At 41.5% G+C, this 26,933-nt stretch overlaps 1 protein-coding gene across 3 annotated transcripts in view; it reads left to right on the top strand.

Annotated features, from left to right (window-relative positions):
- The window catches only part of POLA1 (DNA polymerase alpha 1, catalytic subunit), a 335,037-nt gene that overhangs the window by 68,468 nt on the left and 239,636 nt on the right, over nucleotides 1–26,933 (top strand). For all 3 annotated transcript variants that reach the window (XM_075854008.1, XM_075854007.1, XM_075854009.1), the window contains exons 23-25: nucleotides 3,239–3,363; nucleotides 4,165–4,314; nucleotides 4,965–5,087. In XM_075854008.1, coding sequence (XP_075710123.1) covers nucleotides 3,239–3,363; nucleotides 4,165–4,314; nucleotides 4,965–5,087 — 398 coding nt within the window. The remainder of the gene's footprint in view (nucleotides 1–3,238; nucleotides 3,364–4,164; nucleotides 4,315–4,964; nucleotides 5,088–26,933) is intronic.

Genomic DNA, 26,933 nt, shown 5'->3' with positions numbered 1-26,933 from the left:
GAATAAGATGGATCACAATAAAATTAGCAATTTTTTAGCAAATGCGTCAGTTTATACCAGCATTTTTCACACACGGTATAGACCACGGACAAAATTAATCTCCGTTCACATTCTGCCACTTCTCCCGTGCATGGGGATACCAAATATGTGGCCTTATTTATCACATAGAGAAGTAGGAGGGCGGAGGATAGAAGAAGATTATTTCACAAATCGCTTTTTTTCAAAGCTGGTTTTACAAAACTCAACAGAGTTTCTATAACACTTCCAAAATATCTGCTCTTGAAGCAGAAATCCCAAAATATTCATCTAGGGGTATAATGGGAATTTATTTTTTGGGGTTTTCTAAAATAAGAAATTTCAGGTTAATGCAAATGGAGCTCTCCAGCAGATGAACTTTAGAAAACATCAAACATGACATCCACCCCCCACCCATTCCCTCCCTCACCCTTGGAGTAAAATCAGGGGAAAAATAAAAACGTAATGTAGGGCAAATATATTTTCAACAAATTAACTAAAATCTAATAATTCACAACAGTGTGGTATTTTTTAAAACATGGCTCAATGCACAGGCCTGGTTGCGAGGGACATGAGGGACAGAAATATCGGGAATCTTTGCGGTGCCCGTCTTTTCTGCAGACGCGGCACTTTTTCTGAGGGTTGCTTCTGGTTGCTGTTGGGGGAATCCGACTGACGAAGTGTCTTTCAGTCAGTCGCGTGACATCCTCAGACTGGGGGCATTCTCGGGTGTCCTGAACATCAAAAATGAGGCCTTCAATAATTTTCTCCTGGAAATCCAGGTATGTGTCTCTGCCTCTGTTTTTTTTATAGAGCACAAATGAGTTGTGGATGGCCACCTGTAACAAATAAATGGCCACCTTTTTGTACCAGGTTTTAGTTTTGCGTTTTACTAAATAGGGCTGTAAAACCTGGTCGCTTAAATCCACCCCCCCCCATGTGCTTGTTATATTCGGACACGCTCACTGGATTGTGCTTGTCCGATGTTGCCCCTCTTTCCCTCACTGCCACTGTTCCTGCGGTATGAATCGTGCTTAGCACATACACATCTTTGCGATCCCTGAACTTGACCGCCAGCAATTCTTCAGATGCATAAGCACAGGAGTCCCCCTTTACCATGCGCTTCCCCACTAATTGCTGTGGAAAACCAATTCTGTTTTTGCGCATGGTACCACATGCCCCAGTCCTTGCAGCATGCAAATGCCTAAACAGGGGCACACTGGAATAAAAATTATCACAGTACAGGTGGTACCCCTTGTGAAGCAGAGGCTGCATTATCTCCCACACAATCTTACTGCTGGTGGAAAGATCAGGGGGGCATCCAGGAACATTTATTGTGCGGTCCCGCCCTTCATAAATCCTGAAGGCGGTGGTATATCCTGACCCGCTTTCACACAATTTGTAGAGCTTAACGCCATATCTTGCCCTTTTGGAAGGTAGATATTGGCGAAAGCTAAGTCTGCCATGGAAGTTGAGGAGGGATTCGTCCACACTTACATTCTGCTCAGGGGTGTAGAGTTGCAGAAATAAATTATTCAGGGAATTTATTAGCGGTCTTATTTTGAACAACCGATCCCGGTTTGCATCGGTACTTGGGGGGGCCTGTGCGTTGTCATTGAAGTGGAGGAACCTCATTATTGTCTCATAACGAGACCTGGGCATTACTGCAGAATATACTGGGGTGGCTTGGGCGGGTCTTGTTGACCAGTAAGACCTAATGGAGGGCTTTTTGACAATACCCATATTTAGGGTGAGCCCCAAAAAAATTTTTAATTCCTGCAAATTGGTGGGCGTCCAATCTCTGGCATGGGTGGATGAAGGTTTCTGCCTTATATATTGAGTGGCATATAAATTTGTTTCGTGGACAATCTGATTTAGGATGTCGTCCGTTATAAATAAATGGAAGTAATCCATTTGGACAAAATTTGTATTGTCCACGGTTATGCCAGGAGTGGCCGTAAATCCGTGGATTCTAGGCCCAAAAGATGGGGCAGGTGCCCATACAAGAGCCTGGACTGGAGGGACCAGGCTGTCCCGTGCTACAGCGCTACTTGGCCCTGCGCTTTCATGTTCTGCAGTTTCGACTGCATCAGGGACAACGTCCCCTGAAGATGAACCTGAAGTGACGCTGTCATCGTCACTACCTAAAACAGGTTCCATCTCGGACGCCATCTCTGATGCGGTCTCCGACTCAGACCACAGCATGGCGTATGCCTCCTCGGCGCTAAACAACTTCCTCGCCATAACGTAACGAACACTAACACTAACTAAACAAATTTTTTTTTTTTTTTTTTTTTTATAAAACACACAAACTAACTGCTATATATATCTACACTACCGCTAACAAAAAAAATAAACCGCTATTGCTATATATATTATATATATGTGGATATATATATAATTATATACTCCCTACCTGCCTATTCTAATAGAATAAAAGAAAGAAAGGTAGATAGATAGAAAAAAAGATAGATGGATAGATAGATTGTATAGATAGATAGAAATCTATCTATACAGAGAATGTTTTAGAGTGTAACTGTATTTTTTTTCACTGTAATCTTCTGGCAGCAATTCTCCCGAGTCTCTTCTTCTCCTCCTCAAACTGAAACAATGTTTGAGGAGAAGAAAAGAGGCAGGAGATTTACTGCCAGAAAAGTCAAAATAAAACAAATGTGGTCGCTGTGATAGGTTTTCACAGCGACCACATGATCAGGGACCATCAGATTGGTCCCTGATACTCTGCCCAGTGCCCAGAGCTGTTGGTAACAGCGAGGGCACAGGGCTGTGTGCACGCGATCGCGTGCACACTGTTTTCTATGCAGAAATGCATGTGATCGCTGTGATTGGTTGTCACAGCGATCACATGTTCAGGGGCCAAAAGATTGACCCCTGACATTCTGCCCAGTGCCCATGGCTGTTAGCAACAGCCAGGGCATAGAGCTGTGTCCACGCGATCGCGCGTGCACAGTCTCTGAAGTGCGGCCGTATATATACTATACGCCGGACTTTAGAGACCCTGACCGCTGGCCGTATATTTACGGCCAGCGGTCGGGAACCTGTTAAAGAGATGTATGTCGTTTCATTTCCTTACTGATCGTTTCTTGAAGGATTTTTTGAGAACCAGTTGCTTTGATTTGTTGCTCTACGTGGCTGGTCGTATCTATGTAGATTTGTCATTGGTGGTTTCAAATAATTTTGGAATGTCTGTTTTTTTTCCTTTTAGGGTTTTATGACAAGTTCATTTTGCTTCTGGATTTCAACAGCTTGTACCCCTCCATCATACAAGAGTATAACATCTGTTTCACCACGGTGCATCGAACAGCTGCTAATGCTCAGAGTGCAAAAGAGGTTGGTGAGCCGCATGGTGATCATTGGCAGACAAGTGCTTGTGTCCAAGTGTTTATATGGAAATGCTCCATTTATGTAAATTCTGCTCTGCTGAGAGAGTGAAACGTGTCACACAGTGAATTCTCTCAGGGACAAATGGCTTGTGGAGGGTGACATACAACATAATGACATTTTGGAAAATCACGATACAGATCAGGTTTTCCAGGAAATACATTTTATCCAGCACTGGCCAGTTTTAACAATCTGGGTGTGTATATTTAATGTAATAAAATATTATCTTATATAGTGCAAATGTAGTCTATAATCTTCTCTGAAGTGAGCTGTAGTAAATATAACGGACCAAAATGGGTACCATTGGTCAGTGTTTATAGGCTGTGTCACTTCAGATGACATGCTTACCATATATATATATATATATATATATATATATATATATATATATATATACAGCGCACAGCTTAACTCACTCATGCTTAAAATGACTTTTTTTCTGCAAGCCTGCCATAAGCGATGGGTTAATTGTACTGCTATCCAGTTGATAACAAGCCATATTTTCCTTTTATGAATAGAATTGCCAGTGCTTCTGCAAGCAGTTTGTTAGAATCTGATTTTTCTTTTTTGTGCTTGGCGTCTTGCAGGATAATCAGCACATTTGAGCGGGGACAGCGGTTTAGGACAGATTATAGCTACAAGAGACTCGCAAATGTTGCTGCTTGAGATGCACGCCTGTGTTGGTGGAGGGAAGGGAGCAGAATTAAGGATTGTGTGGCTTTTATGCTTTCGCTCTTATTATTTTTGCAGGGTGAGGATCAAGATGAGATTCCGGAGCTACCGCATTCAGATCTGGAAATGGGAGTCTTACCTCGGGAGATCCGGAAACTAGTGGAGAGAAGACGTCACGTCAAGCAATTGATGAAACAGCCCGACCTCAATCCAGACTTGTACCTGCAGGTAATGACGAGCAGGGGGCCTGTTTAGGCTGGATTCGCACTGTGCGTTTTTGTTGCTTTTTTTTTTTTCCGTTTTGGTTGATGGAATCTACTGAGAATCATGAGTTTATCGACCAAAGCAAAAGAAAACAAAAAATGCTTGTTAAAAATGCAACAGAATTTTATTGTAAACCCGGCCTTAATGTTCCCTCTTTTTATTTCCTATCGGATTCTGACGTTCTTGGCCCCTGCAAATGTGTTCTTACTTTAATGTGTTCTATGTTCAGAAAGATATAAGTTGTATATGACAAGAAAAATAGTCACCAATGGATATCAAATCCGGTGTACGCATAAAATCAACGAGTGATAATGTGCCAAATGTACACGAGCCGCTTGGATCACTGCCTAGGCGTGCGCAATATTTTTATACATTAAGAAGTTATCCTGTATTCTAATAGTATTTCATGTAACAGGGTATGTAGATTGTACAAGCTTTAACACAACGTTTAGTATGAAAGGGCTACTGCAGGATTAGAATTGTCATTTTTCAGGTGGTTAGATGTAGTTCTTTTACTTCTATGCATCATTTCTGGGAACTGGTCTTGCAATTTCTTCACTGATCTATTTGTTCTTTTTTGTTTTTTCTTATGTGTCTAATTTGTGTTTATTTAGTATGACATCAGACAGAAGGCTTTGAAGCTCACTGCCAACAGCATGTATGGCTGTTTGGGCTTTTCTTACAGCAGATTCTATGCCAAGCCTCTTGCTGCTCTAGTCACTCATCAAGGGCGAGAGGTAAGTTTTCTCTGTGACTGTATTTTTTAGTTTATGTTCATTGTGTATGATCACAAACTACGACAGCTGACATCCACATCACATTGCTAGTCAAAGTTTCCAGTGTCTTCCATGTAGTTTAGTTATTTGCGTTCTTAACTTCTGCTCCTCGTTGTGTGCTCTTTAACCCAATGTAGTGGCAGAACACTATTAGCCATTAACTAGCTGGTGCCAATTCCTTGGTGGTGTGATTATAAAATTTGCCTGAAATAATTTTTTACATTTGCTAAATCTATTCCAGTCGAAACAATTCATTGACCTGTAAACGATTCACAAGACTCGAGAACCGTAACTGTAAAAGTTGTAAACAGAACTATATGAAATAAAAACGCTTTCTTTGAAACATGACGGCACAATTATAATAGTATAAATTCTAATAATAATTTGCCTCTTTTAAATGCAATTCACTGTGACCATGAGGACCCTGCCCTCAGTTTGTTTTACTGCGACCTTTAGTTTACGATGTTGTGGCATTGTACCTGACGCACCGTTTCCATAGATTTCCCCTTTATATTGTTCTACTTAATTTTATTTTTTTGGGTCTATCCAAATTAACAAATAAACCACGAAAGGGAAAATGTTTGGGAATTTACCTGCGTTATAGTGTGCAGTCAATGTACACAAATGTTGTTCCACAGTTTAAAGATCATTTTACACGGTTACTATTTTCTATTCGTTGTCAACTATTATTTTCGACTCCGCTGCAGGGTGATCTTGTGTGGAGGGAAACGTCCTTGCCAGCGTACGACATGTCTATTTAGCCGGCTTATGTATTGTAAAGGCTAGAAGGTTCACATACCAGATGTTTCACTAGGTGGCGATAGATACTTTTACATCATTAAGCAATTAAGGGATTTCATGCATCTGAACTTTTGTTTTCACTGCTGAGGAGTCTTGTAATAAAGCGTGAAAGGGCTCCAATTAGTTTTTGTTTTTTGCCCCCTTCTCCGAGTTAATTGGTCGACTCAATCAACGTTTATTACAATATCAGCAACTTCTGTTTGTGTTGTTTTTGTTTTGGTAACTGCACAAGTGTCTTTTATGAATCGCACTACAGTTTTAATTTGTGGGATTGTGTTGACCTCAGCAGAAATTCTTGGACGATTTTTTTTATTTTTAGAATTTTGGTATAATATACTAGGCTAATTCTCTGTATTACATTTGCGGGCAGTTTTAATGCATGTTATTGTATGAATTCATTTTGTTTTGTTAAACCCTCTCGTTTTAATAAGGGTGGTCTATGATGTAATATAAATCGGCTTCACTATGCGCCCCCTTGTTCCTTATGATCTCAGACCATGACTATTCATGTTTACATTATTGGCGTAATCAATATGTTAGACGCTATCGTAATGCAGCTGTGCCCAACGCACAGATAAATACTGGATGTCCTTAAACGTGATACATAATTATTGTTTAATAATTTGCCAGCAGATTTCTGACTTGTTCAGTAATGGATGGAGCTATCCTATTCCCCTTTTTATATTCTGGTGCCAGTCTTGGTTCTTGCAGCTGTCTTCCATATTTTTTTCTTTAGTTGTCATGTGTTATAGCCCTCTTTTTTTTTGGGGGGGGGGGGGGGGATAAAAGAAAAAAAATTTTACTTGTTGCCAGAAACAGAGCCTTTTAAGTTCTTGTTGAACAGTTTTAACTTTTAAGATACAGCAAACAGGCCTCTTAATAAATTTGGCACATTTTTGGCTCTCTGTGCGACACAAATAACATCTACACCAAAAAGGAGCAGGCGTTGATTTCCACTAAATTATAGTGAATACGTCACGCCCTCTTCCACTTTTTAGAAATGTGTAGAAATGTTAACTTTCCCCCTTAGTATTTTTGTTGCTGAAGTATGACCCACAAGCTATGGACACCATTGTCGTGGTCCGGCTCCCGGCCTCTGCAGTGTTTACCAGGCACTGTGCTGTACACTTCCGCAGCAGCTGTGCCCAGGTTTGCAGCTTAGTCCCATTCACTTGAATGGGACTGGAACGGCAATCCCAGGCACAGCCGCTACGGAACTGTATGGCATTGTGCTTGTTAACTAGGAATAGGCTGCAGCGACAAGTGCCACGGCACCATCAATCAGCTGATCTGTGGGGGTACCGGGAGTCAGACCCCCACCGATTTGATATTGATGGCCTATCCTAAGGATAGGCCATCAATATTAAGTGCCCGGACAACACATTTAAATTGTCCCCTGGCATAGGAATTTGATGTGCTTTTGGGGCACCTGCAGGTGAGGTTTTATTTCCTACCCTTAGTTTACGGTTTAGTCCTTTCTGTTATTACATTGCTGTTCCAAACGTGTAAAAACTACAGTGTTAAACATTTAAGGCAAGTGAACAGTAAGATTAATGACTTATCCAGATGTCCAGTTTATTTAGTAGTTAACACTTAGGTTCATATACTTGTTTGGTGGTTCATATCCTAGTTTGGCATAATTTTTTTTTTTTTTTATACGATGGCTCAATCATTATGGATTTTGTAATTTGCTTTTGGTCAATGTTATTTCTTTTTTTCGCCTTGTCTCGCAGCAGCTGGTCTAGAGAACAAGGCAGAACCTTTTGGCTAAGCCCAGCAACCTTTCTCTGTTACACAGGGCATGCCAGGCATGTATGATAGATTATCACAAAGATCTTGCTATTGGTGTAGATTTGTTTCGCCCCTGCCCTTTCTACTTCTGACACAACTGAAACCTACACCGTCTTCACAACTGTTGCATCTTTCCATTTTTCTTTTTAATTTTTTTTTATTTATAGCGCTCTCATTGTTCCCAGGATTTCTCAGATTGATTCATCAGTACCACAGTTCAGTGACGCGATCCCTAGTTGTCTTATAGAATCTGGTGATGGGGTAAAGAGAAACAATTGGCACTTGATGTGATTACAGTTTCCAGGTGTCTTGCACTCAAGCTTCATCCTACATTTTGAACAGCATTATAATAATTGGATATTACTGCACGGATAGGATTTACATTTTAGTCTTTCACTCCTTGATTTTTTTATTTTGTAGTTGACAAATTTGGTTGGTGTAAATTAATAAAATGTGTGTTTATATCGATAAGGTCCTGATAAATAACAGTGATTTCCTGTATAAATTGTAATTATAGTGCATGCTTGATCCTAATGATATGTAAAAATAATTCAGAAAGACCTGTCTGGATGTAAGCTGTACTTTGCATCATAATATATATTGATATTGATTGACATTGTCAAAAGATGATTAGGTAAAATACAGAAAAGGTAAACCATATAGTAGTGAGTATTGTAGCGTCGTATTAAGGAATCGCTAGTGCTAAATGGCATACACCATATCAGTTCTCGATTGAGGACCATATTAAGTTATCATCTGGAATTATAAAAGGAAAAAAATACTATTGTGCGCTGCACTATTTTCCCTGTTTTTTTAATTGGTGCCTATATTTTTTTTCATCAGTCCCTGTGTGGGAAATGAGACGTAGCCAATGCACAGTTTATGCTGTAGAATAGCCTAACATTTTTGTGATCATATTGCAGATGACCAGTAGCTTGTAAAGTGATTCATGTAATTCAGATGACCAAGTTAATCAACATTTTCCAGTATATTGATAGTCATTTACTGATGTCGTTCTGTTACGATACTGCCAATAGCAGTTTTAAAAATGTTGGTCCCACTGTTTTGGCTTGAGTTTATAAATCATTTCTTAAAGGCTATGGACAACGGCGAGGTTTTTTACTCTTTCACCTATGGGAGAGACATCCCAATCGCTGGACTGGAAGCCTGATGATATAAAAAAGGACACACCTCTCCACACACCCAGTCGGGTTTCCTTTCCTCTGGATGGGATTGTCCTGTGGTCAAGACACACTCTCCAGGATTGCAGACCCTCTAGCAGGTACTCACCTGTGTTCCTGGAGGTATTCTGAAGGTGTACACTTAGGGAGCAACCTTAAGTCTGGAGCTGGTCACCCCCTCCTGTTCTGGTCACCGCTTGCCTCTATGGAGGTGGTAAGGTCCAGCCGCGTGTGGGGTCTCCTCTTTGGGGAGAGGCTTCTCCTAGGGTCAGGCTTGGCTACAGGTTACGAAATAGGGAACCAGGACTCATGGCCCAGCGTTATACTGCTTCCGGTGCACAGTAGTGGCCACTTCCGGTCGTGGCGCATGTCACTTCCGGTCGTGGCGTGGACGTCCCAGGAAGCTGTGTTCCGGCAGCCCAGACGGGGAAGAAGTGGGATTCAGTGCGTCATAGCCAGGGAGTCTCCCCAGCCAATTCTAGGCCTATTTTAGGCCTGAACCAACATGGCTCCTTCTCCAACCAAGCAACCAGTATGGAATCTCCAGGAGAAGCAGCAGGATGCGCAGATTGAGCTGAACAATCGGACAAAGCAAGATCCTCCAGTCCGGTACTTTAAACGCCATATGATCTTCTAGGAAACATGGTAGGACAAACAAACTTTTATTTTTTTCATTATTAATCTTGTCCCTTGTATATTACACGTTTCTTAGGTCAGGGTGGGATCCGGGAAAAAGTTGGACAAGACTCGCAACAGAGAATGTGCTATGTGTTGCAGGAATCTAGCAGCCTCATATCAGAAACGTTTATGCCAGTTATGTTTAGATAAGATCCTGGCAGGGGAATCCACCAGCCTTGCCACTAGCATCAAGGATATGGTGCAAACAGAGGTTAAAAATTCCCTTAGATCCTTTAGAAAGAAACATGGCCTTCCTAGTACCTAGTCTGGTAAGACAAGACAGGGCCTAGGTGTTTCTAATTCTTCTAGTGAAGAGTTGGAAATTTTTGAGGAAGAAGGATCCTATAAATATTCCTCCAAAGAAGATGGGGGTGGAAAGAACCTGTTTCCAGCTGAGGATGTGGATCAGCTTCTTAAGAACATGAACATTGATGATCCCAAGGAACCCTGGTCCGTCCAGGACATTGAGGGCCTGGATCCTAGGAAACAGAACTTTTCCTATTCACAAAAATGTGGCCAGTCTCATTAGAAGAGAGTGGAAGAGCCCCGATAGGAAGTTAGGCATTCCCAAAAAATTTTAAAGAAAGTATCCTTTTGAGGATGAAGTAAGCAAGGACTGGGATAGTTTTCCCACACTAGATGTCCCAGTAGCGAAAATATCCAGAAAGAACACCTTGCCTTTTGAAAATCTGGGTTCCCTCCCCGATCCTATGGATAGGAAAGCAGACTACTATTTAAAGAGTACCTAGGAAGCCTCTGCAGGGGCCTTTAAAACTGGTATTTCGACCACATGTGTGGCCAGGTCCCTTTTAAAATTTGGATAGCTCAAATAGATCTTCATCTCAGGGACAAAACTTCTAGGGATCGGATACTGGCTTCCCTCCCGGTTTTGTCTAAATCTGCAGATTTTGTAGTTAATGCCCCAGTAGACTCAGTTCGTCTATCGGCTAGATCTGCAGCCCTGTCCAACTCGGCCAGTTGAGCTATATGGCTGAAGACATGGAAGAGAGATGGGGCTCAAAAGGAAAGCTCTGCTCTATCCCTTGTTCAGGAGACTTGTTTTGTTTGGTCCTCCACTGGATGACCTTGTGGAGTAAGCATCTGACAGCAGAAAAGGGTTTCCTACTCCAAACAAATAATAATAAATTCCCTAAGAAAAATAGGGGCTTCCTGTTTAGGGCTCAGACTGATCCCAAAAATAAAGATCATCAACAATGATGCCAGAAGGAAAAGGGTGGTAGGTACTTTATCCCTAGTCTTTCAAGAATGGGAAAAGATCTTGTCAAAACAGTGGGTTCTAGACAGGCCTGGCCTTCGGAAAGATGGCGCCCCATGCGAAATTATCTTTTGGCGCCCCAACCCTATTACAAAGAAAAATTCCCCTTAAAGTATAATACCCCCCCCACAGTATAATGCCCCATATAGTGCCCCCACACAGTATAATACCCCTTTAGTGCCCCCCATACAGTATAATAATAATATTTAATATATCCCCTTCAAGGACACCGTATTAGGCTTTTCTTACCTTTACAGGAATTGATATAAATCCCTTAACAGATCCATATATACCCCTGATTTTAGATCTTCTCCAGGCTGGGCTAGACAAGAACCTCAAGCCTAGTACAGTAAATGTACAGATTTCTGATCTAAGCTCCTTCTATGATTCCAGGTTCGCAGAACACCCCTTGATTAGAAGGTTCCTGATTGCGGCCTCCAGGATAAGACCTCAAATAAGATCTTCAGTCCCACCCTGGGACTTAAACTTAGTTCTTACTACCATGATGGGTTCATCCTTTGAACCTTTAGACTTCCTGTCCATAAAATTTCTCACTCTAAGGGCTGATTCAGACGACCGTGAATTGCGTCCGTGCAGGTCGCGTGGTTTTCACGCGGCACGCATGGACCAATAGAAGTATATGGGACAGTACAAACAGTCCGTGCTTTTTGCGCAGCGTTTGTCCGCTGCGTAAAAAGCGCTGCACGTTCAATATCTCCGTGTATTTCGCGCATCACGCACCCATTGAAGTCAATGGGTGTGTGAAAACCACGCAGGTCGCACGGAAGCACTTCCGTGCGAACTGCCTGTTTCGCGCAACAGCTGTCAAAAGGATGAATGTAAACAGAAAAGCACCACGTGCTTTTCTGTTTACAAACATCCGAATGGCGTGTCATAATGATGGCGGCTGCGCGAAAAGCACGCAGCCGCGCATCATATGATGCTGCCTCACGGAGCAGGTAAGTGGCTTTTGCGCAGGCAAAACGCCGCGTGTTTTGCGTGTGCAAAAACGCCACGGTCGTCTGAATCAGCACTAAAGATGACCTTTTTACTAACAATTACCACTGCCCGGTTAGTAAGTGAAATTCAAGCCCTCTCTGCCTTCCCTCCTTACATTTTGGTGTTGGAGGATAGGGTAATTATGAAGACCTTACCAGGTTTCTTACCAAAGGTAATTTCACCATTCCGTCAAGATCAGGAAATGTATTCTTCCCTCCTTCTGTGGCTCCCCAAAAAAATCCAAAGGAGCAGGAGTTTAATTGTTTAGATGTGAGGAGGTGTTTAGTACACTACCTAAAGGTCACAAAGGACTGGAGGTCTTCAGAGAATCTCTTTATTTAGTTCCAAGGTCCAAATAGAGGTTATGCAGCTAGCAGACTGACTATACACGGTGAATTAAATAGTCCGTACACTTAGCCTACGTGGGCCAGAACATTAATCCCCCAGAATTCTTAGCTTATTCCATTAGAGCTGTATCTACTTCTTGGGCAGGAAAAGCCAATTCAATTCTAGACCAGATTTGCAAGGCGGCTACATGGAGTTCACACCCACACCTTTATTAGGCATTATAGGTAACAGTTTCCTTCAGTTACTAACCTGGCATTTGGTAGGAAAGTTCTACAAGCAGTAGTCCCACCCTAGAGACTGGGGTTCTATTTTACATCTACAGGTGTGCGGTCATAGGTGAAAGGGTAAAAGGTTGATTACTTACCGGGAATCTGTTTTGACCGTTCGGTTACTAAATCAGTCAGTGAGCTGCGCGGCTCCCGCGTACTTCTGAGCAATTTTCTATGCACCGTTCTGATCAAGTTAGTGTATCCAGTGCAAATTTTTTTTTTTAATAAGTCAATTACCAAAATAGTTTATCCCCAAATTTATTTAATTTCCCCAAATGTATTTAATTTCAATAAAAAAAAAAAAAAAAAAAAAAGACCCAAGATGTCCATTGATTTTAAGCACTTATTTTAAGGAGATCTCTTTCAACTTCGCTGTAATGTTATGATAGTGTGTGGTATCGCAATGAAATGAAATAGCGTCAACTGAAACAATAGCATATTTTTTTATGGTAGCAGGTCATTGTGTCATGTGACTGTCATCAAAGCAATACCAGCATGCCAGAAATTCATGCTTCTACTATTTATTATGTACCAGTTGTTGGAGTATGAAGGTCATTCTGGCTTTGTCTCTCCCCCCCCCCCCCCCCCCTCCTGGAATAGATTGTATAGATAGTTTACTAACTAACCTCACAGAAGTGTTGAGATGGACGCCTTAACAAAATAATTCAGTAAAGCACTAAAGAAAAAAAACAATTAAGATGCAACAATGTTTTTTTTTCAGCAGCACAATATAACGGAAGATGATCCTTGATCATTTACCTTCTCTTCCAACTCCCTTATATTCTTGCCGAATCACGATTGCGCTTTTGGTCGTGAACATCCTAAGACCAATTGATAGTGGAAAATCTTTATTGCATGATGAACATTACTTAATAATCTCTCTCACACCGTTTAGTGAGCACGTTCGGCGTATGTAGAGGAAAAGATTCTTGCAGGTCGTATGCATCGGCTTGCCTTTCTTTCTAATTTTCTTACTGTATAAAAAAGTGCAGCACACTGCGCAGTATACGGTCTTATTTACATTGCGGCCAATAGCTGATGTATGCCACTTTCTCTCTTTCTTTCCTCTCGCCTGCCATTGTCCTGTTGAAAACGGCTTCTGGGGCACTTTTGGAGAAATGGCCATGCCACGCCACTGGTTCCACGACCAAACCAATGTAGCGCCGGGCTCTTAATGTACCTGAAATGAAGACTAGAGGGGTCTTCCTTCCGTACATTATGCCACCCCATACCATAATCCCGGGAGTAGGACCAGTGTGACTTTCCCTTGCCTAGGCCTCCTCCGGCTATTATTGAGTCCAAGACAAAAGCGGGACTCATCGCTGAAGAGGATAGACCTCCATTGCTGTCTTGCTGCACACCATGATAGCTTTAGAGAGCGGTGGTGTGTGGTCAATGGAACACCTGTAGCTGGATGTCTGGCTCGTAGCACAATATCGTGCAAACGCTTTCTGATGGTTTGTATTGACACTGGTTGCCACCCTAGGCTTGGGATGTGATGTCCAATTTCAGTTGCAATACAGAATGGATCATTATGCGCCATTCTTCCAATGATGATTATACGTCCGTGCAGAAGTTCATCTCCGCGTGCCTCCTGCTGTAATTTCCGTTTGTTGTTCTTCCAAACTCTGGGACACGCAACATTGAACAGTGCTGACATCTCGGCCTAGGCGCGTAGCGATCTGCCGGAGTAATAAATCAAGGTCTCTCATTTCAAGGATTCTGTCCCTCTCCGTTTGCGACAAGTGTTGATAACTGGCATGATGACGAACAGGAGCCATCACACAATCATCCCACACCACTTGATCCGATTTTTGAGGCTTCATGTGGCTAAAAAACTGCTTTCAATCTGGCTTTTATGCCCTCCGACATGCCACATATCGGAGCTAGGTTCTTAAAAATTTGATCATTTGCAGATCTTGTCGACATCTGGTACTTCCTTGATTGCATAAACTTAAGATGGCTTGCCCTTCTTAGTGTTGCAATTTCAATGTTGAGGAATGTAGCTGTGCTGTCACCGACAACATTTGGATTGATCGGTCTTGGCAAATGTCGTTTTCTCTCGTGCCGGTCAGTCACATCAGCTGCTGTAGTCTGTGCCACTCCCTGTAAGTGGGCATTGATGAAGTACAGGAAGGTGTATGCAGCAGCTTCTGATAGGCAGCACATATGTAGCTTCTGGTCTGGGAGAATTGAAGGGATGTGACTATTAACTTACATCTGCTTGGGCTACTATGTGCCTGCTGCTTGGGCTATTGCTGTGTGTATTATACTTGGTGAATAGCAGCAGTATAAAAATAGTTCTCTACAATTCGGTTGGGACTAGACATAGACTTTTTTTGGTAGTGAGTGATTAATCGCGGTCTATAGGAATGTATTAGGCTACGGCTACACACAGAATATTCATCTCACTACGATAAACTCCATACTACAATTAACTCCATAATAAAGTCCATAAGAATACATTGAGTAGCTTGAAAATCTCTTTAAAATCGTTCCAGTCAAACAATTTGCTAGCGATTTTGTTTGTTTTTAATCGCTACATGTTGGGAATTCGGAACTATACACTGAACTAAAGCCATTTTGAAGGGATATTTATGCTACTGAATGCATTCCTATGGGCAGTGATTTATTAGTGATTTTTATTTTTTGTAGTGTGATAAATAGCCCGGGCCTAAAGTATTCCTCTGGATATCGATTTATCGCTCACTACTATACAGAAGCCTCGGTCTGTCCCTAGCCTTAGCAGCACCTTTTTGGGTAGATGATATTGCAGCCAAAATGAAATGATTAGCAGAATCAAACAGGAGGGACGCCATGACTTTATTAACCCTTGTCTTCAATCAGGAGGAGTGTCACTGCGGAAATCTGAGTTCCATATTGTCTCTTCGGACAATGTTGCTCCTAGCGAAGACATGTACAGGCCTGTAAAAACGGAACATTTGATGTAATCCTTGCTCTCCCGGACATGCTATACTCCAGCTTTATTTCTATTCTATGGTACAGTTGTTTTGTGGGTCTGTCTCACAAGGGAGCCGAGGAATCTGCCCTTCATGTTACGCCTAGGTAACATGCGTGTCATCCGTGATCTAGAAGAAGCAATATCCTGGCCGTTAATGTTTAGTGTATTAAATGTCTGTTCATATACTTGCTTTATGACACAAGACAGGTGGGTGGATGTCCTTTCAGCCAAAATAAATGTGGAATTTACAATCCTTGTCACGTTGAGTTATTGTAACATAAAATTTTGGATATTAGCCTTCATTCTTTACTAAGATGCACTGGCCTTTTCAACGTTTCCAGTTTGTATTCTAGCCTTTTTAAATCATTTTAAAGATTTAGTTGGGCTTTGTTTCATGTAATATTGCTTCTACCTAAACTGACATTCCATGTCTGCTCGCTAAATAGAACGAAGTATAATAGGAGGCTTTACATGGGCATTAGTGGAATGTCTTGTATGTTCTTTGTAGACATTAATTTTACCAGTTTGTGAGAAGTATCATTTTACAGGATAACATTCAGGGCATGCAAATAAATACATATCATCAGACTATCATAAAAATGCTATGAAATAAATTCTTATTGTTTCATCGTGGCTCTAGGAGACTCTTTTGCTAGGTCATGAAGCTATCAATTTTCCATTCAGTTGGAAGCTACTGGTCCGTAATTCATTATACTCTAAAACTTGATGTCAGCTGTAAAACCCGTCTTTAGTAACTAGCTGATTTATCGGAGCATATGGTATAAAGCCCTGGCTTGGCCTTTGGTGCCCGATTACTTCATTTGCCTAACTAGATAAGAGCATGTGACTTACAACTGGCCCCATAGTTCTTCCGTTTAAAGGGTTTGTCCAGGTTTATCTAAGTAAAGCATAATCGCTGTATAATAAGAAATTGTGCAAGTTTCCAATACATTTTATTACCAGTCCAAATTTCTTTCAAGATTTCTGCCTCCAGTCATTCAATGACAAAGTCAAAGAAAATAACTATACTGACCTAGTCCTACTGGAGCTGTAGAAAAACCCCAACTATGGAAACCGGGTCTACGGAGACATCACAATTACTGATGATGATGATGATGATGATGATGATTAGACCAGTTCCTGTGACACAGTTATAATGAATATCACAGTTTTGCCTCCCTGGCGCTTCGTTTATGTCATAGCTTATTTAGGACCACATTGAGGGAAGGATAAACACGCTGTCCTTACCCTGGCAGAGATTGTGCCTGAGGCATCGTGACATTGGCAGCATAGCACAGAGGAAGAGAGAGCAGCATAAAATATAGTAATCAAGATGGGGTCTGATCTGAAGCAAACAGGATGCTGGAATTTAGGGTGTGATCAACAGTCAGGGGTGTGTGGCTGCTATGATGGGATGTTGTGGTTCTGTTTTAGGTCTTCTCTGTATGCACTATTACACAGGGAAGGCTGTCAATCGTTAAGTGAAGAAGAGGAGCGGCAGCACCCAAGATTACCATACCTTCAGTTTCCCCCCGTGTTTTCCTGTTCCTACTTGGGACCAAAGAGCAGAAATGTGTTCCTACCTTCGGCTTTGATCTGCGCTCCTATCAGCCTTAAGATGGTCTCACAGACGTTCTATGTGAGCCGTCTTCAGCCTGACAGGGAGTGCCGATCAGAGCCAAAGTGCAAAGCGCTCAGCTGAGTGCTTATGCACCTTCGTTTCTGTGACGGTGGGGCTCTCAACCCTCGGACCCCCACGGATCCAAACTTTTTATATGTCTCTATGACATATCAAAAGCTTGATGAAAGTGCAGTTACTCTTGAACCTGTTCACACACCACGACGTAATAGAACGTCGTGCTGCGCGGGGGGTGATGTAGGAACAGGATCACCAGCTGAGCCCGCTGCGTATTACAGCTGACACCCGGGACTAACGGGCAGGAACAGCGTTTAACCCCTTAAATGCTGCGATCAATTACGATCGCAGCATCTAAGATGTTAGATTGAGGTGGGGCGCCCCCACAACGGGGTTGCATGGTGCTGATGGTTGGTATGGCAGCTCGGGCCTAATGAAGGCCCCTAGGACTGCCTTTTTTTTTTTATCTCCTGTTAAGCCCTGCCTCTGGCAGGGCTTAACAGGAGCCTATAAAAATGACCATATACTGCAATGCATTTGTAATAAAGTTTTTAGTAGTGCAAAAAAAAAAAATGAAAGTTTAAAAGCAACCCTCATTTCCAATTTTTCCTATTGGTATCGCAGTGTCCGTAAAAGTCCTGTTCTTTGGTCACTTCATATACCACAAAAAAATGAAATAAAAAGAGATCAAAAAGTCTCATGTAGCCCAATTGTGGTACCAATAGAAACTATAGCTCGCCTCGCAAAAAAAAAGCCCTTATACCGCTCAATAGACAGAAAAATAAAAGTTCTATCTCTCAGAATATGGCGACAAAACAAGTTATTTTTAACAATTAGTTACTTTCTTATTAAAAATACAAGTTGTCCCGCAAACAACAAGACCTTATACAGCTATGTCGATGCAAAAATAAAAAAGTTATAGCTCTTGGAATGCGACGATGGAAAAATGTAAAAAGTGCCTTGGTCATTAAGGGTTAAAATAGGCTTGTCATTAAGGGGTTAATTATGTACTTTGTTACGTATGCACATTTGAGTTACAGGACAGTGTTACCAGCAATGCTAAAATGACAATTCTTTCCGATTCTGCCCATGTGGCATTGGCACTTTACCGCAGTACAATGCATAGCTCCCTATATTGTATTCTTAGCCACTTAGTGTGGAATGTTTAGTACAGACTTTCAAGCTTGTTTACTTTGATATGGGAAGAACATCTTCAAGTTATTTGAGTGTTCCGCTTTCCCTAATGTAGGTTTGGGTAACATATTCAATTCCAGATTTTTTTCATCCTGTGATCCAACCGTCTTATGTTCTGTTTTGCTTGGCACTTGTAAGTCATAAATCACTTTGGAACTCTGTAAATCCCTTTAATAAAAGACCACAGACACCCGTCCCCCTTCATAGTAATGCTTTTGAGTTCTGTTCTAAATTTGTTTTACTGGGTGTTTCTTCTTCATAATGTACAATTAAATGTATTCAACTATGATCTAATGATGTTGAAACACCAAACCCACCATTGTTTGTTTTTTGTTTTTTTATGGTTCTCTTTTTCCACTCTTTACCAAGCAGTAAAATAAGTTAACGGTATTCTATGGGTCGATATGAAAATGGCGATATCAAATAAGTATAGATGTTTTTGTTTTTTTTACATTTTAGTACTTTTGTACAATGAAAACCTGAATTTTATTTTATAATTTTTTATTTTTTTTTGAAAAGTCATTTTTTTTTTGTTGCTGCATTCCGAGAGCAGTACCGGTTTTATTTTTCTCTCTCAAAGTTGCCATATAAGAGTGTTTTTTTTTGCACGACTGGATGAAATTTGTACTATTTTGCGGTACGTATAATTTATTGATTCACGTTTATAATTGTTTTTTTTTAAAGGTGGGAATGGAAGAAAAGCAGCAACGCCTCCAAACATCTGCCCATTGTTTTCAATGGGAAAACGGTGTTCTGTTCCGACGGCCGTTTGTTTTTTTTACCTCGGCCGTTTTGGAAAACAGCCGCGTAAAAAAAAGCGAAAAAGTGCATGTCACTTCTTGGGCCGTTTTTGGAGCTGTTTTTCATTGACTCCTTAGAAAAACAACTCCAAAAACAGCCGTAAAATCGCGATTGGCTTAAAAAATGTCTGAAAATCAGGAGCTGTTTTCCCCTAAAAACCGCTCCGTATTTTGAGACTTTTTTTTATTTTGCGTGTGCACATACCCTAAGGTGCTTGAGGTGGGTTAAACAATTGGAAACCAACTTTATTAGTCTCCAATCAGCGCTCTGTGGCCCAAGGCTGTTCGCTATAGCTTGGACATCAGGATTGTATAGCTCATTGTGCGCAGTCCTCTGAAGTGCCGTCTTAAAAAGGCAGCGGATCAGAAGTAGCCCCCTGAACGGCTGCTGTAAAAATACTTTATGGCGGTCATTAAGGTGTTAATATGCTCTTAGAAGCATAAATGCATATATTGACTAATTATGGGAAATAGTCACAAAAAAAAGAATGTACTACTAGTTGTAGATAACTGGAACGGGACATTTCAAGGTTATTCTCTAGTGAAAATCCAGACTCCTTCACCCGTCTCTAAACCCATTTGCAAGGTACAGTATACAGATTGATCACAATGGTATGGCAGGATATAGTAAAACCATCACTAAATATTTTAAGTCTCATTTACTGTCAACACCAATAACTGATTTTAATGACCTCTGAAGTTGTAAGAGGATTACTTTTGGGTTAGGTCAAGTGAACACATTGTCTACCAGAAAAGGAATGGGAATCCCTACCATGAATAGTCCTCCCAAGATGATTGAGTGACTCATTGACATTAAGTTAGGGTTAGTGGTTTTTCATTAGCTGGTTTGTCCTTCAGCTCTAGATCTTTCCGGCGCTGTTGTTTTTGAGACAAGTGTACTATGCGTCTGGTATGTGTATAAATGACAAGCTGCCATGTCCTTGAACCCCTTTTTTAAAGAGACCTTAAAGCAGCTTAAGTGTCTGTCCCTTGGCAGCTGACCGAAAAGTGATCTGATACTTGGTCATCCCTCTGTACTCCGCAGGTGTCAACATGCCAGTACCATGTAGCAGTGCCATTTTCAGCAGCTCATTCGCGTGGCTGGGGTCATAAGGCCAACAAGCAAAACCATCATTCATGGAGCCTCTGGCTGTGTCACTATTGGAATGGCTGACAAAATGTTCCTAAACCAAATAGTTTTCCTATTTACTTTAGGTTTTATCTAACTTTCCATTGTCAGAATGTTTTTTTTTTTTTGTTTTTTTTTTGTATATGGTATAGATTTGTTTCAAAGTATTACCTTAAATTCACAAATGCAGTAAAGGCATACAGTGCAGGTTGGGGGTCTCGTTTCATTCCACTTCTGTCAAACACTTCAATATAGGGGTTAATATTTTTATTTTTTTTACCCAGTGGTGAATATGACCGGGAGATAAAAAACAAAAGTTAGCCACAGCTGCCTGCTTTATCAAAACAGGAGCTCCTTGAGGGGTTAAAGGTTGACAAAAGCCGAGACTAACTCGAGATGATTGATGTTAGCAAATCTAATTTGTTGGAAAGGGCAATTAGTTCAGTAACTTATGCAAAGTTGAACCCCCCCCCCCCATGTTTTCTTTCAAGAATAAGTTGGTTTCATTCTAATCACATGTATAATAACCCCTTGAGGGCACGACCAATTTTCGTTCGTCCGCCTTCCAAATGTTATAACTATTATTTTTTTGTCGACATAGCCGTATGAGGGGTGGTGTTTTGCGGGGCAAGTTGTAGTTTTTCATGGCACCATTTATTTTACCGCAAAATATACTGGGAGACCGAAAATATAATATTTGTGGGGTGAAATGGGCAAAAAACAGCAAATACGCTGTTTAATTTTTATGGAGGGGTTTTGTTTTTACGCCATCCATCAGGCAGTAAAAACTACATGTTCACGGTATTCTAGGGGTAGATACGATTACGGCGATACAAAATTTTATTTATTTTTTGTTTTAGTATTTAGTTATTAAAAAAAACAACAAACCTGTTTCCTAAAAATAACAATTTTTGTGTCCCCACATTCTGAGAGCCGTGACTTTTTTTAAATTTGTCTGTCGATAGAGCGATGTGAGGGCTTATTTTTTGCGGGGCATGCTGTAGTTTTTATTGGTACCATTTTTGGGTGAATTTTCAATCACTTTTAACTCCATTTGTTTGGAGAGCCGAGGTGACCAAAAAAACAGCAATTCGGGTGTTTTTACGGCGTTCACATTTTTTTATCAGAACATTAAGGCCTTATTCAAATGACAGTGTGGCATCATCCGCGGGGGGGGGGGAGGCTGCGTGGCGGCACCCGCGGGGGGGGGGGGTGGAGGCTGCGCGGCGGCATCCGCGGGGGGGGGGGGGAGGCTGCGTGGTGTGCCGTCATACGCGGGGGGAGTCGGGCTGCGCGGCGTGCCGTCATACGTGGGGGGAGTCGGGCTGCGTGCCGTCATCCACAAGGGGTTGTGAAACAGTCATTACATTGACCTTCCTTTCTGTGTTTTCATGGGGGCTGTGTGCCATCATCCACTGGGGGGCTGTGAGACAATCATTACAATGACCTTCCTGTCTGTTGTCAGGGGGTTGGGACAAAAAAAGCCTGACAAATGAAGTTTTTTATTTTTTTTTTAACGCCCATGAAAAATGGATGACAAATTGGAGACACACTGATGCAAAATGGCCATGAAAAACTGACAATTGATCCGTTTTTAATGGCCATTTTTTGTCACTGTAGTGTGAATATAGCCTAACTGTTTTTTACTTTTATTTTTGGTCCCTAGGGGACTTGAACCAGTGATTATTGGATTGCTTGCATTATATACTGCAATACTAAAGTATGTCGCTATGCAGACGTTCTACTTTTAAAGCACTGCTAGAGCCAAGGCTTCAAAGGAGTAAAACATGAACGACCTTCATTAGGCCACCAAACTGCCATGATGATCGCGTCGCGGAGGGGGGGGGGGGGGCGGCAGGTGGGCCTCTGACTTGCCCTTCACGGCTGTCACGTACATGTCGTTAAGGGGTTAAAGGAATTGTCCGGGTTCTTGGTGATAATAATATCGTGGCAATAATAATGTCAGTAAAGATAAGAACTTTATGCTAAAGTCTCTTTAACGGGGGGGGGGGGGGGGGGGCACTGTTCGGTTGAAAACAACCTGTGAAAACAGGTTATCGATGAGCCGATGAATGAGCAAACACTCATTCATCGGCTGAGTGCAGTTTTTTGTGAACAAGTCTCTTGTTGGCAGCACATGCTGGAGCCCAGCGGGAGAAGGTGGGGAGGGGATCAGGGGGCTCTGTTCTAGAGATAGGTGTGGGACATTCTTCTATCGGACATCTATGGCATGTCCTGTGAATATGTTATATATATCTGACATAGGAATACCCATTTTAAGGTCTTTCAAAAACACTTTTTGTTTAAATTATATGTGGTAAACCGCATGCAGCCCTGAATCTCACCCCCCCCTTACCCAAGTGAACTATATGGACAAAAGTATTGGGACACCGCTCTTAATCATTGAATTCGGGTGTTTCATTTAGACCTATTGGGACAGGTGTGTAAAATCCAGCACCGATCCATGTAGTCTGTCTTTACAAACATCTGTGAAAGAATGGGTAGTTCTAAAGATCTCACTGAATTTGAGCGTGGTCCTGTAATAGGATGCCATCATTGTAACAAGTCAGTTTGAAATTTTTTCCTACTAGATATTCCATGTTCAACTGTGAGTGGTATTATTGCAAAGTGGAAGCGTTTAGGAACCACATCAGCTCAGCTGCAAAGTGGCAGACCATGTAAACTTGCAGAGCGGGGTCGCCCAGTGCTTGAGGCACATAGTGCATAAAAGTCACCAACGCTCTGCTGACTCAATAACTACAGTACCAAACCTTCTATGGCATTAACAGCACTGGGAACCTCATGGCATAGATTTCCATGGCAGAGCAGCTGCATGCAAGTCTTGCGTTACCAAGCACAATGCCAAGCGTCAGATGGAATGGGCTCTGGAGCAGTGGAAATGTGTGTTGTGGAGTGACGAATCACCCTTTTCTATCTGGCAGTCTGATGGTCTATTCTAGGTGTTGTGAATGCCATGAGAACTTTACCTGCCTGACTGCATTGTGCCACCTGTAAAGTTTGGTGGAGGAGGGATAATGCTATGGGGTGTTTTTTTGGGGTTGGCCTAGGCCCCTTAGTTCCAGTGAAGGGAAATCCTAATGCTTCAGCATACCAAGACGTTTCTGGACAATTGTATGCTTCCAACTTTGTGGGAACAGTTAGGAGAAGGCCCTTTTCTGTTTCTGCATGACTGTTCCGTAGTTCACATAACAAGGTCCATAATAGCATGGTTGGGTGAAATGGTGTGGAATAACTTGACTGGTCCACACAGAGCCCTGACCTCAACCCCCATCCAACACCTTTGGGATGAACTAGAACGGAGATTGTGAGCCAGGCCCTCTCGTCCAACATCAGTGTCTGACCTCACAAATGCTCTTCTGGTTGAAGGGGCAAAAATTCCCACAGGTTCTCCCAAGATCTTGTAGAAAGCCTTCCCAGAAGAGTGGAAGCTGTTTTAGTGGAAAAGGGGGGACCAACTCCATAATAATGCATATGGATTCAAAAGAGCATGTTATAAAAGCGTCAGTAGGTGTCCCAATGTTTGTCTTGTTTTCCCAGGATTCACGTCTTATCTTCTATTTTAACAATTATGAATGATTCTCAGTTGTAAGGTAATGCAAAAGTTGTAGAAGAAAAGTTACATTTGGGGAGGTGGTTGTCATTGCACAATAGAAGACCCCTCTTTCCAGTCCGTTGTGTGGAATAGAGTTGGGGGGGGGGGCAGTATCTGTAGCTAGATTCAGATTGCTATGGTACGTCTCCAATATGGATTAGTGAATTTGCCAAAATTTGCTTTGCCAACTTTAAATTATTTCAACCTTTTATTTTATATGTCAAATACGTCTTCTTAATTGGAAATTATGTTGTTGCTACAATTTAAAAAATAAATTCATTAATTTAAAAAAAGGAAAAAGGTTGTGAGCCCATGCTACGACGTGGATCATACAGAGCTCCTGTGCTTGAATAAGTGCCAGTTCTATCGGCATTGATCCAAGGAGAGCCACCCATGTGTCTCATGCTATTGCTATATAATAAAAGCTCACAAAAACTGAAGTCATTTTATAATAGAAATGATGGGAAACTTTATTTATTGCTGACCAACAATGATGGCCTCTTTGTATTTGCTAATCATTCCCTACTAAAGTACTGTCTTTATTGGCTTACCAGTGTAGTGACATTTTGCTTTGTTTGAAATCTTTTTTTTGTGTACTAGAAAAAGTACAGAACAGTCTGTTTTCTTGTAAATGTACATATTTAGTGGCGTGCATGTATTTTGGCAGTATTTTAACTGTTTTAGTTTTTCCCCCCTCTGCCACTCTACAGTATTCTACTCAGAGTTAAGGTTTTCTTGGATTAACAATGTTTTAAGCGACCCTTTTGGATGTTTTTTTTTTTTTGTCCTTTTGTTGTTTATTGGTTGTAGTGGCCCTGACAGAACATAATTGCCTATTTGGAGAAAACCATTTGTTCATTAGTGTCTGTTCCCTCTGAAGCAGTGCTAAGCTAAAAAGAGGAGTTTTTCTGATCTTTAATAAGGGGCCATTCTTTTTTTTTTTTTTTCTTTTTTTCTTTTTTTTTTAAATCCGTTACCATGCTGGGAAAAAAAATATGTAATCCCTTACCTTAAAGGGATTTTCCCATCGTGGACATATATGGCATGTCCACAGGATATGCCATAAAAGTCCGATAGATGCGGGTCCCCTAAACCCCGTTCTAGCTTACTTTTCTCCCACTGTCTCCCGGTCACATCCTGGTTAGGTGGTCGGGAGTTACAGAAACAGCAGAGCACACTGAGCTACGCTGTTTCCGCAACTCCCATAGAAGTGAATGGGAGCTACGGAATAGCGTAGCATGGCAAGCTACGGCTTCGTTCACATCTGCGTTGTTGCATCTATTTTAGCGGAACCGTTGAAATTAAAAAAAATAGACAGACTGACTAAATGCAACGGAAGGTAAAATGTTTTGTTTTTTTGACGGATCAGTTGACCGGATCCGTAAAAAAAAAAAAACTGACACTTCTGTCCGTTTGTCATCCGTTATACTCCGTTTTTAATGGATCTGTTTATATCTTTGCATCTTAATTGCGTTCGTTTTTAGTCTGCGCATATGCAGAAAAAAATGGACCTGTTTAAATGTAATGCATAAGGCTTCGTTCACATCTGCGTTGGGGTCCCGTTCTGACGTTCCGTCTGAGCTTTCCGTCAGAACGGGACCCTGAACAGACACAAACGGACACGAACGGAAACCAGAGGTTTCAGTTTCCATCACCATTGATTTCAATGGTGACGGATCCGGTGCCCATGGTTTCCGTTTTTGTCTGTTGTGCACCGGACCTGTCGTTTTGCCGGAAGCAATAGTGTAGTCAGAATCTTGGAATGCCTAGTGCGCATGCCCAGCACGTTCTGTTTTACATATCGAGGGTCTCTTGTTTCCATAGAGATCCGAACTCCACTCCAGAAAAAGCTGGGATGTAGATAGGACTTGACTATCGCATGTATGTAGTATTGCTTATGTTACACTCTCTTATATAGGTTGTTTGTTGTCTGTATATTTATGTCAAGGCATTGGTAAACTGCCAGAAGTATGCCTGACGTTACTTGTTAAACAGGACTCTACCGTTTTTGATGGTTCTTTGTGCTGTATGGTCTTTAGAAGCCCACGTAAAAGCTGTGTGTTTTTAAACGCGAAAAAACCAAAACTTTGGCAAATCCTATGTTTTAATTTAGGCAATGGGTGCAAAAGTAAGCTAAGTCCCTGCTGTTTTTAATTCTAGACATCCCCTGCCCCCTCAGCACATGGACCTTTATTGCATCTATCAGAAACTCTTTTCTGATTGATATGACGGTAGTGCTGTCACTCTGTAACACGCAGGCATGGGGGAGAATAAAAAAAAAAAAAAGAATAAAATTGTCGCCTTTTTTGTTCTGCGTGTTTTAATAGAGTCCCATTAAAGCTGCATCACAGAATGAAATATCGGCATGAAGAGCCCTCACTGAGCTGAGGCCGGGAATTAAGAAGTCAGGAAATGGGCTCTGCTGCTATGCCGGAGAGCCTTGTGTGACACACAATCTCCTGATTGGGGAGATCATTACTGCTATTATGACTCGACTCGTGGAAGAATTTTAAATTCCATCTGAATGTCAGTAATAACCCTCTTAGCCAATTATCCTGAATAAAATCACGAAGGCATTTGATATAATAGGTGTTGAATTACTGAATAGATTTGCTAATTAAATACTCTTTGTTCTGCTGCAGTTGACATTACAGGGTAAGATCTTGAACAATTATTCTCAACAGCTGTACTTTGTTAAGGAGGGAAAAAAAATTAAGCATAAAGTTTATTTTTATTTTTTTATCTTTTTTTTTTTTTTTACTTTAAGTTGGCACATTTTTTTTAAATATGCTTGAAGTAGGAGGAGGGGGCGAAATTCCGTCATCCAATTGACGGTGGAAAGATGAATATGCAGGTGTTGCTGTGAAATGAGAGAACTGAAAAGTTCACTTATTAATGAAGCTAGCAAGCCGTTTATAACCCCCTCAGCAGCTAGCTGTCGCCACTTCCAAGTGATCCTCTGTCAGATTGGATAGAATTAGATGTGTGTCTGTCATTGGCGAGACCTAGGCTGTCACTGGTGCTAAATGAATTGCTGTCATAGCACTTCTGGCCCATTTAAAGCCCACCTATGGCTGACCACGTGTGTGGTACCTAATTAATCTACTTTTAACCATCCTTGTTGATTGTT

This window comes from Rhinoderma darwinii, chromosome 2 (genome assembly GCF_050947455.1).
Source record: "Rhinoderma darwinii isolate aRhiDar2 chromosome 2, aRhiDar2.hap1, whole genome shotgun sequence".
NCBI lineage: Eukaryota > Metazoa > Chordata > Amphibia > Anura > Rhinodermatidae > Rhinoderma > Rhinoderma darwinii.
Note: the sequence above shows the minus strand (reverse complement) of the source record. Positions and strands in the feature narration are given on the sequence as shown.